The following is a 16,426-nucleotide window of genomic DNA, read 5'->3' as shown; positions in this document are numbered from 1 at the left end:
TGGAAACTGCATAACACTATAATTGCCAATGGGGTGAAGTTTTCAATAAACCAAGAGCACGAACAGCACGAACGTACGTACATGCTTTTTAATGGACGCACTTCAGTCGTCGTCTTGTTTTCTTTATTGATGTGTGTGATTAATAAGGAAAAGTACATCCCGAGACATATAACAGTTAATATATCTACAACGAGCCACGGCCTGACACAGAGACTGAACACAGTCTGTGTATAACCTTGAATCGGGAACAGAGACTGAGGCAGTCTACTAGACTATACTAGACACATATATAGTAGTAGAAAATATATCATTTCAATAAAACAAATGACTGGAGAGAAAGAAGGATAGGAGATTCAGAAGCTCAGGAAACTAACTCAAGACTTGCTGTATTTAGAGGCTTTGTATTACAGAAATGGCTGGACGTTAAAGACTGACTGACTGACTGAGTTTGGTTTTACGCCGCTTTCAGCAATATTCCAGCAACATCACGGCAGGGGACACCAGAAATGGGCTTCACATATTGTGCCCATGTGGGGATTCGAACCAGGGTCTTCGGCGTGACGAGCCAACGCTTTAACCATTAGGCTACCCCACCGCCCCGACGTAAAAGAAACAAATATGGCCCAGGGACCGTGAAACAGACTACCAGTCTACCTTCCACAGAGAGTGTGACACGTGGTGGAGCGCCGCTCCTGTCGACCCTGCGAGACACATCCGGCATCAGTGACGGCTGACGTGAAATACTTTCTTTAGGTCATAAGAGATAACAGATCCGATCCGTTCACTTCTGTTATTATATTTCTCGTAAATATTAATGAAAATATCCCACACAACTCTTTTGTGTGATGACTCAACGCCAACGGATTAACATGGCGAGACAACCAAATGTTATCCGCTTTTGATCTTGATAAAAATGTCAGTTTTTGATGAATCTTGACTCTTTTATGTACAAATGTTGAATGTATATGTGTTTTGTATGATTCATGACACGGGAGATTGTCTAGGTTGATATGACTTGTATCAAACCCACGAGGAGGTACACATCTGATGAAATAACTCATATTAATAGCCGAGGCATATGATTCGTCACTTGTCGCTATCATCATCATCATCATCATCATCACTGCCTAAACCAACAGCACAACCATCGTCATCATTACCATAGTCATAGCTATATTCATCATCAACGCTATCATCATCTATATCCATATGAAAACGTTATTTCCATCTTCAATGTAACCCATGTCCACCTTTAACAAGATATACACGCTCATACCATGTGTCTTACTTCGCGGAATACATTGCATTAGATACAACCCAAAAACCCGACTTACTGTAATCAGTACAACATAACAAGGGAACTTGGAAATTACAAATAAATCATGATTTTGTTATCACAGTTAATCCCTTTCACTTCATCATCATTCTCATGAACGCCGAAATATTCCATGTCACGAGTTCGATTTCCTTCCGACCATTGACTTTAAATGTCGTTAACGATGGCCATGATGAAAGACGTGAAAGGAATTTAATATTGACTTTCTCCTTGCTTATACCAAGGCTGAGATGAAAGTGAGGTTAATGATAAAGTTTCACGTACAGTGGCCATTTCTTTCACACGATTCAGGACGTAAGAAATATGGCAGGTTGATATAACAGCAAACAGAAATAAAACGAAATCAAACAGCACATTACCAATATCCGGATATACTGGCGTCGGTTAGCAAATGTAAAAGGCAAGATTAATAGCGTTTTGAGCAAATATTTTATTTCTGATTAAATCCCAGGTTTTTTAGTCACGCTTAGGATACGCCGAAGCACGAAAGGCACGTGTAAGGTAATATGAAATAACACACTCTTCAAATGAGTGATTGAGTGAGTGAGTATGGTTTACGCCGCTTTTAGCAATATACCAGCAATATCACGGCGGGGAACACCAGAAGCAAGACCATTTGATACGAGGGATAACTTCAACTTTCCAATGGTCGACCTTCCCTTGAAGTCGCTCCAGCCTTAGTTGCCTGCAATTCACAACTTTTGAGGAACGATCGAGCATTCTCCTTTTTCGGAGATTTCAAATGCCGTCCCTTGCTGAAAAGTTGTTTTCAAGACCCGAGTAAAGGTCTGAAAAGGTTTTACTGTAAACACGTGCAGGACGAATATTTATATCACGCATCAGAGACAAAATGGTGTCCGATGAAGTTGTCTGTTTTCATCTGTACCACATATTCCCGTGTTTTAGGTGAATAATTGATTTACCTTTGCATGTGTTTGTGACGGATGGCCTGATATCATCACTATTTGTAGTGATGCATTAACACATGCACATGATGCAGCCGTACATTGGACAGTTCTTCTGGCAATGGGAAGGTTTGTGTCAAGTCATTTTTTATACATAAACTATTGAAAGATGGTTTCCCATACTTATAAGAATAACGTTAAAATCTACATCTGCCAAAACGAAAAGAATAATCCAGTACCTGACATGTGATCCGAACGCGCTTAACATAAACAACCTGCATATATCCACGAGACAAGCGGCACACGTCTACATGTATGTATCTACATCTTGCAATAAAGTGATAATAAATCATAAAATATACTGCGACTCCCATTCCACCAGCCCATCCTGTAATCAAGTGATTTGTTATCGTGGAAATCTGTTAAACGTATTTTAATCTGTGTACCTATTTAATTCTGTGGAAGGTGCGGAAGGAAATGGACTCCTCAATACTATGTCATGGCAATAAGGATTCAAGCACGTGTTCCGTCAAGTCCTGGGAAACTGTTCGCATGTGCACGAGCAGCAAACTGAAACTTTCAGAAAATATATAATTTTAATTGAATTTATTTTAGATAAAATAGGAGCCCTAGTGAGGTGGGAGAATATGAACCTGACAAAAAAATCTAGACTTGCTTCATTTAGGACGCTTGCATTACTCAAGGGCTGCGTGGAAGGGAAAATAATAGCGTTCATGGACTGTGAGACTGGAGCAGTATATCGGTCTGGTTCTGACCGGTGTGCTCCGAATGATGTATTCTCGATTACTCTGCGTGTGGCATGTTTACACGTGTCCGTCCGTATGAGAAAGCAATTGACCGTGTACGTGCACTTGAGCCGTACTAGTTGTACCCTGGCTGTGCTTGAAGTTGGCCTGTGGGGAAGTGATCAATGTTTGTATTGATACTTCAGAGACTGGTGTGTGTACAAACCGTATTTGTCGTCATTAAGGTACATACACATAAAATTGGCCATTCTAGGTAAAGTAAATTGTCGTTATTAAGGTGCTTAAATATAAAATTGTCGTTATTAAGGAACTTGGATATATACGTATCGTTATTAAGGTACTTACACATAAAATATGCCATCTTAGGTACTATGTGAACCGCATTTCTGGTGTCCCCGGCCGTGATATTGCTGGAATATTGCTAAAAGCGGCGTAAAACCAAACTCACTCACTCTTAGGAACTAAAAAGTAAAAATGTCGTTATTAAGGTACTTAAATATAAATTTGTCGTTATTACGGTACTTAGATATATAGGTATATATCGTCATTAAGGTAGTTAAAATATAATTGTCGTTATTTAGTAACTTAGATATATAATCGTCGTTATTTAGTAACTTAGATTAATAATTGTCGTTATTTAGTAATTTAAATATATAACTGTTGTCAAAAAGGTACTTAAACATAAAGTAGTTGTTGTTTAGGTATGTGTTTCCTAATGTACTTTAATGTAATGTTATCGTAATATAGAACTAATATGTCGCGTTGTTCTTGTTTTCAACTTTTTATTCGGCATAAAGGCCACTGGCCCAAGTACAAAATACTAATGATAGTGACAAAATGGTTAGGTACACCGTTGCTCTTGTTAATGTCGTATTGTGACTGACTATGCTCTTACTTCTTAATGACGCTCACGCTGACCAAAATTGAAAAATAAGGATAAATGTGCACTCAACCACTCAACCACTCAACCACTCACTCAACCACCCATCAACTCACTCACTCACTTCTCAGAGAGAATTACGACTCCGGTGTGCCATCAAATCCCAATACTCTTGAGCTTCATACAGCTCACCATCAACACTGCCACGTTTCCTGTGTAATACATATCAAACTACTCTTGAGTTCTTGCAGCAACTGCCACTGATATCAGGACACGAGAAGAACCCACAGCTCGTCCCGAGATTCCCAAGTTGCTGACATAAGTATGTTTCTTAGAACGACAATCCTGTCAGTGAGATACTTCGTAACGGTGTTGATGCAATCATCCAGCTCCTTAAGCCACCGCTACAACAGGTGGCTAAACGTTTTTGGTATTTGACACTCCAAAAACAAACAAGTTATTATTTTAGACACTAATTTAAAGACCATTTCCAGATTAAATATAAAACTTTTGAATAGTTCTACGAATACTAAAGTTGGGTGTGATTGTTTCCAGAATTTTGTAGAATAAATATTTTGTTTTCATAAAATACGAACTGTCTTAAAGAGGCAGATATCGAAGTCAAGGGGCATCATAGTCCCGAAGTTATAGAGTGCAATACGCCCTCTGATGTATAGAGAATCTGAGGAATTACCGTCCTTTATCAATATACAGAACTATGTCGACAAAGCCATCTGTGGAAATTTGGTAGGCTAATTATTTCCTGATGAAAAAACATTTTTCAGATTTTACTGGTAGGTTATGGAGAGGGGTATTCTTTCACGAACGGAAGACTGACTGACTGAGTTTAGTTTTACGCCGCTTTTAGCATTATTCCAGCAATATCACAGCGGGGGACACCAGAAATGGGCTTAACACATTGTGCCCGTGTGGGGAATCGAACCCGGGTCTTCGGCGTGACGAGCCAACGCTTTAACCACTAGGCTACCCCACCGCCCACGAACGGAAGAGAGTGACAGAGGATATAAGTCTTCAGTGACAGATGTGTTTAGATTCACGTCGTATTTTGTGAAAAAACATGTTTTTGGGGTAAGGGAGTGTGGTTTTACACCGCTTAAAGCAATATTCCAATATTACGACGGTGAACACCAGAAATGGGCTTCACAATCACACATTATACCCGTTAGGGAAATGGAACCACGGTCTTGGCGTCCCGCGCTAACGCTTTAACCACAAGGCTACCCCACCGCCCCACATTGCTCTGATAATTGAATTACACATACACTCACTGTCCCCCTAGCTGTCATGTTTCCCAAACCATCCTTCACAAACAGGAAACATAGCTGGGATGACGTTGAAATTCGAATGTGAATGCTCAACAAGGTGTTACTGTTAATAACGCAAGTTCGTAGGCACCATCTCAATAATATTAGAACTGCGTCTCCAATGAGGTACGTATACATCTCTGTGCCAATAGAAGGTCGGGTCACTTGAACTTTGGCCGCTCAGTCAAAATGAGGTAGATACGGGTTCTTGCGTCAACCAGACGTAGGATTCGGCGTAAGTCTATTCTTGCCTAGATTCGGAAATACCGATATTTGCAAACGGAACCTCCATCAATTGTACACGTTTTAGGGCCCAGTTGCCATGGCACTCAGAAATGACATGATACAGAATACTCACTAGCGTTACTATTATCCAATACCTTTCTTATTTTGGAGTCTGATCAGACCGTTTATATCCGCTTCCAAAATACAGTAATCATACCTTATGTTGAAAGCATAATTCTATTATTATAAGATATTTATATAGCGCACATATCCACGCAACAAGTGCATGTTCAAGGCACTGGAGTGTTCCCTTGATCAACGGATGTCTTTTTTCTGGCATTCATTTTAACCAGCTCAACTCCCTGGGGAGTATTCAACTCATGCAGCCTGTTAAGCGCAGCGAGTTATCACACAGACTCATCCTCACAAGGTACCCATATGCAGCTGGGTGAACTGGGACACATTGTCACAGTATTGTGTCCAGTGATACTGCACTGTACTATACCCGCAACTAGGTGTCTGCACGTGTTCGTGTGGCCACCATCTGGTCACCTTCCATCGGGTTCTTTTATGTGCACAGGGTTGTATACTGCACACTATTTGTTTCAGATCCTCAGAATAAACAAAATAGCTACAGCTTTAAAACTGACTGACTGACTGAGTTTAGTTTTACGCCGCTTTTAGCAATATTCCAGCAATATCACGGCGGGGGACACTAGAAATGGGCTTAACACATTGTGCCCATGTGGGGAAATCGAACCCGGGTCTTCGGCGTGACGAGCCAACGCTTTAACCACTAGGCTACCCCACCGCCCCCTACAGCTTTAAAAGAACCGACAGGCACAACAAGCAAGTCACGATAACAGCCTGACCAGCAAGTACACAATGTTCCTGGTATGTGAGATCGATCTGGAATAACCGAGTCTGGCGGAGACAGGCGAGTGATTGACGTCATGAGCATCGATCACAGCAAATGGGGATACGACGACGTGCAGACAACTATGGCACTAAGCTGACCAATTGATGCTTATAGTCACCCCTAGACTAACGTTTAGTCTCTGAAAATATACAGCTCTGAGAAAAACAGATGACTCCATTTAAACTGAAAAGGGACTTAGTGAGATGGGAGACTGAACCTGAGGAAAATCTAGACTTTCTTCATTCAGGGCGTTAGTGCACAGAAGTAAAAACAATGTGGTTGAGGGACAGACCAAGTCACCCTTACAAGAATAAATTGTTATTGACCTACACTCTTACTAGGAATGTGCTCCGGCGATTGAAATCCTAGCTGTGTAATCACGTGATCCGTAATAAGCGTTTAAATCAAGATGAGTCATGGAGTGTTTTTTCTATTAACAGATATCACGGAGTGCACTGTTTGAAATCATAGTCTCAGTGTCCAATTATACAGAGTCCCACTGTTAATCATTCCAGATGATTAATAGGCGTTGGAACACTCCTGTCTTGCCAACGAAAGTCCCATCGGTGTTGCACCAATCAGAATGTTATCCTTGTGTCACGTGACACAGGATTGTGACATTAATAAAGAGGTATATGATAAACGAATATAACTAATTAGCTTGCACTTCCGTTTACCAATTAGAGTGACATAGTTTGATGCATGATATAATCATGACGATTTTCATAAATTTCAACTATTTTTTAGAATGCAAGAATGCAATGTGTATTGCATTATTTTTAAAAATCTGTTAGAGAATGTTCCAGGTCTGGAGTGAGTGCGTCAGCACTCAGCAATATCCCAACTATATGGAGGCGGTCTGTAAATAATCGAGTCTGGACCAGACAAACCAGTGATCAACAGCATGAGCATCGATCTACACAATTGGGAACCGATGACATGTGTCAGCCAAGTCAGCGAGACTGACAACCCGGTCCCGTTAGTCGCCTCTTACGACAAGTATGGGTTACTGAAGATCACATTCTAACACGGATCTTCACGGGTCTGGAGTGAGTGAGTGAGTTGGGTTTTACGCCACCTTTAGCAATATCCCGGTAATATCATGGCAGGGGTACTAGAAAGGGGACTACACATTGGGAATCAAACTTTGGTCTTCAGTGACGAGCAACCGCTTTAACCTCAAGGTTAACCTCTAACCTACCCTCTATGCTACATCAATTCTAGAAGTTATATATGATATAGATACAGTGCATAATAACTTGAAACTATTGTGTTTTACTTTTCATGGTTTATGTTCAATTACACCCCAAAAATAAAACACCAGAAACGCACTAGGTGTGTAAATAACCTTATGTTACTCGACCATTTACAGGCTGTCTTCAAGTAGCAGGAACATTGAGTGGGTGTCAAACATTAAAACAAACAGCATTAGTCTAACAAGCCAATTTATATCGAGGAATGTGTCTGGTTTCTGTAGCTTAACTGGTTTTGTCATAAACACGTTAACATCAGATGATATGCAGTGTATCATGGGAGTATGCACCCTTCCCCTGAAATAACAAGTCATTATCTCATAACCTCGCCACGTATTTCCTATGAACACTCCTGAAAACATTATCAGACTGTATGGTCGTTAATAGAACCAGGGTCGTGTGTGACGTCATCCCATCGACTGTGAAGCAAATACTGAGATTCCTTTACCCGCGAACATCCGGGTTAGAATTGGTCTTCAGCAACCAAAGCTTGCGGTAAGGAACAACTAAGGGCATCGGGTGGTCAGGATTGCTGACGTGGTTGACACATGTCATTATGACTCAGTTACGTAGATCAATGCTCATTGTTTCAAATACTGGATTGTCTGGTCTAGACTCGATTATTTACAGACTCTACCTGGAATATTGCTGGATGATAAACAAAACACAAACAAACCATATAAACGAACAAAACTGAGATCTCTCTCAACCGTTTCCTGAACTGAACCAATTACATTAACGTTACCTTTATCTTAATACAGATAACGACGTCTATTTGGGGTTATACAAATACGCACTGATATTTGTTGGAGTGAATTTAATTTGGAGTAGTATATCTGTTTTCTTTAAAACAATGGTTGAAGTGTGTATCCAGTTTCCAAACGTCACTGACCCAAGCTGTGTTCTGGAGAGGAATTCGCTATATTGGTTAAAGACTTTGAGGATAAACCTCCATGAAATTATTTCATGTACATAACAAAATATTTTACAGTACACAATTTCGTCTAAAACTGTTCAACTATTCAACCTCAATTCTGGTATTAACGAAAATAATTAAATATATGTGTAATGATACAAATAATTTCCTTAGGTATTTTATTTTGGTATCGTCAATAGTGTCGAACATACTGGAAGAAATCATTTCACCTTAGATTTCACACAGTTCTTCATCATTGCTTTGTGAACATACTGAACCTGGGTTACTGAAGACCAATTCTATCCCGGGTCTTTACTGTGTAGTATGCCTGTTAAGCAAGGATGGCGGCGGAGAGTAATTAGATGGGTGACAAGTTTATAATTTCTGGAATTTCGGAATTTTTAAATTGAAAAGGAGTCCCGGTGTGAATTCAGAACCTGCGGGAATTTAGACTTTAGAATTGCAGAAAGGGAAAATAATGCTATTCTGGGACTGAAAGACAGACTGGGCATAAAGGTTATCATAGATGTTTTTCCGTTTTCTCGAACACCTTGCGTTATCGCTGATTTTCAGTGATAATTTTTTTTTACTTTTTACCTCCTCGTTCCCCTTTAGACATAGTGGAATTTGTTTGGCGGACAGTCGAAACTGGTTATTCTCTTGCTATGGACATACTGACTGTTTTTCTTGGTTCATGCGCAGCTGCACACTTGTAACGTCATATGTTACAGATCTGTAGATGTATGCAGGACATGTTCATGTTGTGAAAACATCACGTGACGAGTTTGATACGTCTGCGTGGCATTCTTGTCTAATACCAGTCAATTGTGTTACTCATAAACATTTAAAATTCAATTAACTACCATTAAATTTCAATAATGGTTTCCAGTATCTGTTTGTTGTCGGTTTTCTAAAGCTTGCCAGGACAGGCCTATTGAGCGCATTTCACACTGAGCTTTTGACACAAGGGCAATAGTATGGCAGCAAAACCACTCTGAATAATTTATGACGGAAGATCGATAGATCGATATTAACCTGGATAATAAAATATTGAATTGTAATGTTATTTAAATTCCTCATTGGCTTATAAACTGACGATGTCACCATTGGCTTGATACCAGATACTGATACTAATGAACTGCTCATGCCGGAATATACCACAGGTCGATTCTACATAATTAATTGTTTTCCCCAAGCATTTAATTATTGTACATTATTCCGTAAATTTTTATAAGCTACGAAACTCGATTTTTCATTCCTAACAGTTTTCGTTGTCCTTTATCGTTATACTAAATATAGACCCGTGAAGATCCGGGGTAGAATAGGTCTTCAGCAACCCATGCTTGCCACAAAAGGCGTCTATGCTTGTCGTAAGAGGCGACTAATGGGATCGGGTGGTCAGGCTCGCTGACTTATGTCATCGTATCCAAATTGCGTCGGTCGATGCTCATGCTGTTGATCACTGGATTGTCTGGTCCAGACCCCATTATTTACAGACCGCCGCCATATAGCTGGAATATTGCTGAGTGCGACGTGCAACAACCAACCAACCAAACCAAGACATCACCCATCTACATTTTTTGGATCAAATATCGCGTTTCGCCAAGTCAGCGAGCTCATTGGTTGCCTCTTACAAGCAGAGGTTGCCGAAGACCGATTCCAACCTGGATTTTCCATTTAGGACGCAAAGAATGTAAGGTCTGATTTTAACCGATCATTTGAATAACTCAAAGTAGCATTATGCAATCTAGAGTAATTTTATGTGTGAGTTAGGTTTTTGCTCCAATTTGAACAACATTCAATAGTATCGCGGTTAGGGAAACCCAGAACAGATACCGAGAACGGATACCGAGAAAGATTGTTAGTTTGAGAAAACTAACACAGACCTTCGGCTAGCTGAACAAACTCCATTTTGAAACTCTATCGTCGAGAATAAGATTACATTGTGCTTGATTTCGGAATGTAACCAGCATCGTCTGTGATTTAAGCGGACGCTTTACCTGCGGGGCCACCTTGAAGTGCTCTACATCGCTATGATTACTATCATAGATTGATCTGATTTGAAATGTGTGACGTGTGAGGGAATGAGTTGTGTTTGTGATATATGACAGTTTGTTGAGGAAAGTTTTTTTACATATCAAACTTTAACCATGTTGTATAAATCTTAGTTCATAGTTATGATACGGCTGAACCAAGAATCGTTATCTGGTCGAATCTGAATTCCAGCCAACGACCAGCGAGCGGAAATTCCTTCACCTAAGGGGCGCAACTCTACAACCCAAAATGTGTTTCGAAGAAAGACTTTTAACCATAGACGATATATGAGTGAGTGAGTGAGTTTAGTTTCACGCCGCTTTTAGCAATATTCCAGCAATATCACGACGGGGGACACCAGAAATGGGCTTCACACATTGCGATATATGGAAGAGGGACTGAAACCAAAAGGTTTGTGTCTACAAAGTCATCTATTAGGTACCCGTGAAGGTACGGGTTTGAATTGATTTTCAGCAACCCCTGCTTGTCGTAAGAGGCGACTAATGGGATCGGGTGGTCAGACTCTCTGATTGGGTTGAAACATATCATTGTATACTAATCGCGCAGGTTGATGCTCATGCTGTTGATCACTGGATTGTCTGTTCCAGACTCGATTATTTACAGACCGCCGCCATATAGCTGGAATATTGCGGCGTTAAACAACAGACAAAACAAACAAACAAAAAAACAAAACATCTGTTAGCATCACACCACAATCTACGGAACACGGAAACACAGTATATTTTAAAGTGCAGAAAAAGCTATTATGACGTAGAACGAAGCCCACACACCCTCACGTTATTCCTTTTTCTGAAAATGGAAGGTCATACCAGTAAATGCTTGTAAACTGAAATAAATATATCTAACATGGCCAATGCGTTTTCTCTTAGCCCAAGAAGTATTCGAGATATTTCTTAAATCGGAATCGTTGATGAAGGTCACACACTGTGATGGCTTTATCATCTGTGAACAACGTGTTAACTGATCGCATGTAATTTATGACAAAATAAGCCGTAAACATATTACCCCATTTTCTATAATTACAACTGAAGTGAGCCGAGTAAGTAACCTTTAATGTTATACAACCGTGTGCATTGAAAAACGTGTAACGACTCTGGTTTCATCGGGGCGGTGGGTAGCCTAGAAGCCCATTCTGGTGTCCCCCGCTGTGATATTGCTGGAATATTGCCTAAAGCGGCGTAAAACTAATCTCACTCACTCACTCACTCACTCACTCAGGTTTCATCAGGAAAATGTTGTTTTATTTGCTATTACAGACAACAGAATATTCACTGGCACATTCATGCCTTCGTGATACTTATAAAGTAAAGAAAATTACTTTGCACGATGAATGTGTGTTAGACATAGTTGTCTGATTATCCCACAGTTGTGAGCGTCTTCGTATAGAAGCAAGGCGTGTTATTACTAGCAGAACTTGGTTTTCTACAGGGTGTATTTATACGGGTAATTTGCTATGGTGTTACGGTTCTGTGCTGGGAGGGCTGCTGGTTTGGGGATATTTATGAGAAAAAAGTAACGAAACAGTGGAGTATCGCTTATGATGGGATAATGTCATTGTGGATACTTGATCGACAACTTCGCGTTCCTCTTCGGTATCATCACTGTCATCATCACCACAATCGTAATCGTTATATCGTCGTCATCATCGTTATCCTGATAATTGTTATTTTCATCGACAGCGCTACCATCGTCTTCATTATCAAAATCATCGCCATCATGATCACAAGTGTCGTCATCGTCATCAATCATCATCAAATCATCATCATCATCATCATCACCACCATCATCATCAACATCGTCATCATCAATCATCATCATTACAAACAATGTCGCTACCATCGCCGGCATTAGTACTATCATCGCCACCATCATCACCATTGTTATCACAAACTTAGTACCATAACTAACGGCATCGTCGTTGTAATCCTCTTTCTCATCACTGTAACTATCATCCGATTCGTTTCCTTCACCTCGTCTGTTTACTTCCTCCTCCACTCACTCAGTGCATTGTTTGCTAGATAGTTGGAGGTGATGACAGAAGAACCAACACGCTAACTCATTACCGCCTCATTCCCAACGAAATCGTAACAATTATAGATGGTTAGGTGGCACGGGAATCGTTAGCACGCATGGCTTACTTCCAAAAAACACAGCTACATATTGTGGTAGGAATCCGCCAGCGATGCTCCCTCGAGATCTCCAACTCAGTATCGCAATGTACTTTACTGTATACTCGATGGTTTACAGTTACATGACATCAGTATGGATCCCTAGGTAGATTGCGCTGCGCAAAAATTGCAGCGCAACGCAGCCTACTCAGAAAACCAGACTATCATAACGGTACAACAACGTTATTACTGTGCTTTCGTTCCTCCGACACTCATTTCTTCATATTCTCGTCATTACGGACTCTCGTTTATCAGAACACTTGTGGTTAGGGTGTTCGTTATTTCATCCACTTGTACCCACCAAAATGTTTATACTCGTCAGTGTGGACCCTTGTTGTAACAAACACTTAGAAATACGAATTAATTATGTACTGTAAAATGTAACGCACGTTTCGTGTTACTTTTGTTGTGGTTGTGTTGCATAGACCTTCTTAACGAATTTATCTGTTGAAACTGAAAGTTAACCGTGAACGATGTCCAATGGATTTGTCACACGTGCGATGTGTCAAGAACATAATCAGCACAGGGATTAAAAGCCAATCATGTTATCGGCGAACGTAATACATCACATATTTCCTTTCAATTTCAATGCCAATAATGCATGATAAAATGCTGCGATAACCATTTAATCATCAATCATGTCGACAACCAAACCTGATACAATATGTCACACACATTGTATATGACATGTTTAAATGTTGTTTCATCTGACAGGGAACAATATACACAGCAGATGGCCGGAGAACAGTGTTGTGTGCACGTGTACTAATCCCTGCTAGTCATCAGTACACAGACATAGAGAATACCACCCGAGTGTCTTTTGATATCAAATATATCACAACGAGTTGATAAAGTTACAAATATCCGAGGCTTGCCGAGGATACTTTTACTTTTATCAACGAGTGTTGATATATTTGATATCAGTAGACACGAGGGTGAGATTCTATTTATCATCACAAATCAGTCTTCATTAGTTTTCAATGAAAAATGAAAAATCTCTAAACACAGTTCTCCCATTAGACTTGCAGTGCAGCGATATCATAGCACTGTGACGTCATCAAGCTCATGACGTCATAGCATTGTCAGCGTATTGCACAAAATCTACTGTCAAAACGATATCTCTTAGGAGATGTCGTTTGATCTCACACAAGCGATAACACAGTTTTGGATGATAAAATGTACACTACACATATTTAATCACTTAGAATGAATAAAATACGCATATCAAAACAAACCCTCGTAAGGGAGGTATTAAGATAACTCTCAGAAATCCTATTCAACTTAAGCAGAAATGTAACGATAATAACTAAAGGCGTTATTGTCAGAAATATAACACATGTCCATTTATAGGGCGTAGATTTTGCCAAGAGACATTCATGCTTGGAAACCAATCTGACATCAGATTAACACCTCCAACCCTACCAGCGCCGAAGTCAGCCATAGGACTAAACACATTCTTACATCACTATATATCCAAGTCTCATATAGTCAGTGCAGCACAAGAAGATACGGATCATTACACTAGGGGCGACATTATCACCCAGTGCGCTGGCATCATGGAGCGGAATACAGCATTGTCAAAGCAGATCAGAAACAGTTAGATATCGACCGGTCGATAATGCATTACATGGTCGCTAATACGAGTGACACAGTCTCCGAGTAAACGGGCACCTTGTCTCATGTGATGAAGTAGATGTCCCGGAAAAGGGGATTAAGGTCAAACCATTTACTATAAAGGGTGGGGTCTGGGGGTTTTCTTCTGAAAAATTTTTTCAAAGAAATGAAGATTTGTTATTTAAAAAATGTTGTGTTTCTTAGTTATACACATGAAATGTGAAAAACATATTCTGCTTTTTAATAAACATTGAATAAAACTTCCAGAAAGAAACAGGTAAAAAATAATTGAGGTTTTCCACACAATGTGTGGGTTTCCTGAAACAATTTTTAGCCTTCTATCACTGGAAACAAACTGTAAATCGCGAAGCACTGAATACAATCTGTTTCTAACACAGATCCCAGCCCTATTTTGAATATGAAATGACCGGTCCCTTATATAGCACCTGCCAATAACGCTCCATGTTTTCACCTCATTGGGAGATAATCGCTATGATCAGTGCGTCCAATTAAATGGTGTGACAACTAAAAGCAGGTGAAGATATACATTATGACCACTTTTCTAGAAAACAAAACAAAATGTCATTATGACCCAGACGGGCCAATGGTTATAAATCCTTGAAGAATTAAAGAAATGCTACAATTATACAGTGTTACTACTTACCATTTCCATTCCTTGCCCTTCTTCTTGCATAGGGTAACAATGGTCTCAATCAACAGACCAGCCAGAGCCGCAGACAGGTACCAGCACCATATCTTCCCCTTTACCATGTACAGTCTCCAGATGGCGATGAAGCCATGGGTGGCGAACAACAGCCTCACCAGCAGGGCGCGGACAATGGTCAAGAGTCGCATCGCTGGTCAGATGGTGGTATCCTTGCAGTAAACTGACTGAACTCCCGTCTCTTTCACACTTCCGGTCACAAATTTCGCTTGTTAATCCTCTTCAGTTTTGATGGCGTCACGTTATTCAAAATAATTTCAACTGGAATCAACACTTATTTCCTTTTCTGACTATTCCTGATAACTGTTACCTTCCTTTCACTGTTACCCTTCTTCAACCAATCGTTGAACTCCTGGTCCAGTTTTTTAAATGTTTGAACAAGGTGGTTTGTTTCAAGGAGTTTGACACTATGATCCAAATTAGTCCTTGGACATTGGACACAATAGAGGTCTCTACGTTCACTTTTGGTCAATTTTGGACAACGATGACCCTTTGTTCAGCAGTATCACCTGAGCTCCGCTATCCAACGTTTGCATGAATACTGCTTGTCTTTATAGTGCGATGTTGTCTGTAGATACTGGAGTTGAACAGATCGGTATTTGTGTACAAACCGTACAGTTCCCGTAGTTGTGTTCAACACTAAAAGTTCACAACACTGCATAAAGCCTGGATCCTCACTGCTATATCCTTGTTATCGATGAAGATTACGTGAAATGACGTTCACCGCTTCACAGCAACAATCCGTACAACCAAAGTCCTTTAAAGTAGCGGGGCTCGATGAACAACGAAACGCTTTTTTTCTACACAGGTACACCCTACGGCCGCAATGGTCGTTAATCACGTTGTTGCAAATACACAAGTGTCACGTGAATGATGTCAGCTGGTGTCATCCGAAGACCACGTCGCCTTAGAAGCGTTGTTCTCGTTCGTTCTCTATTCTATATTTGGCTTTGGAACATTTGCACCACAACGAACAACGACTGTCTAATAAGGACCAACCTTCTTGCAGTCGTGATGTGACGTGTACAGTGATATGACGGTTAATCTATTATTCCAATCTTGGCTTTCAAAATGAGTTGAAACGTCTTAAAAGGACGAGCGCCACAAACAATCAACGATGCCTCGTAGATTAACAGATCATTCAATAACAGTTTGTTTCCTTTCGTGTAGGTATTATCTAAGACATAATGCTTCTCACGACATCATCACATTGTACAGAGCCATGCTGTCGATGTTCATTGCACGTGTCGCCACCGTCACGTCACAAAGAGACCCGTTCTTCCATCAGAGACTCGCGTCTAGCGTCCAGATGAAGGCCAACCATTTCCTGAACATATTG

General features: G+C 40.3%; 1 protein-coding gene across 1 annotated transcript in view; it reads right to left on the bottom strand.

The window, feature by feature from the left end:
* LOC124287468 (transmembrane protein 26-like) overlaps window positions 1–15,690 on the bottom strand; it is a 59,924-nt gene extending 44,234 nt beyond the window's left edge. The window contains exon 1 of the mRNA XM_046724024.1: window positions 15,028–15,690. Within this exon, the coding sequence (XP_046579980.1) occupies window positions 15,028–15,218 (191 nt within the window). The 5' untranslated portion in view covers window positions 15,219–15,690. The remainder of the gene's footprint in view (window positions 1–15,027) is intronic.
* Window positions 15,691–16,426: the final 736 nt, after the last annotated feature.

Source organism: Haliotis rubra, unplaced genomic scaffold (assembly GCF_003918875.1).
Source record: "Haliotis rubra isolate DU_JTF1 unplaced genomic scaffold, ASM391887v1 Scf400, whole genome shotgun sequence".
NCBI classification, from domain to species: Eukaryota; Metazoa; Mollusca; class Gastropoda; order Lepetellida; family Haliotidae; genus Haliotis; species Haliotis rubra.
The sequence above is the reverse complement of the archived record's forward strand: the minus strand, read 5'-3'. Positions and strand labels throughout refer to the sequence as shown.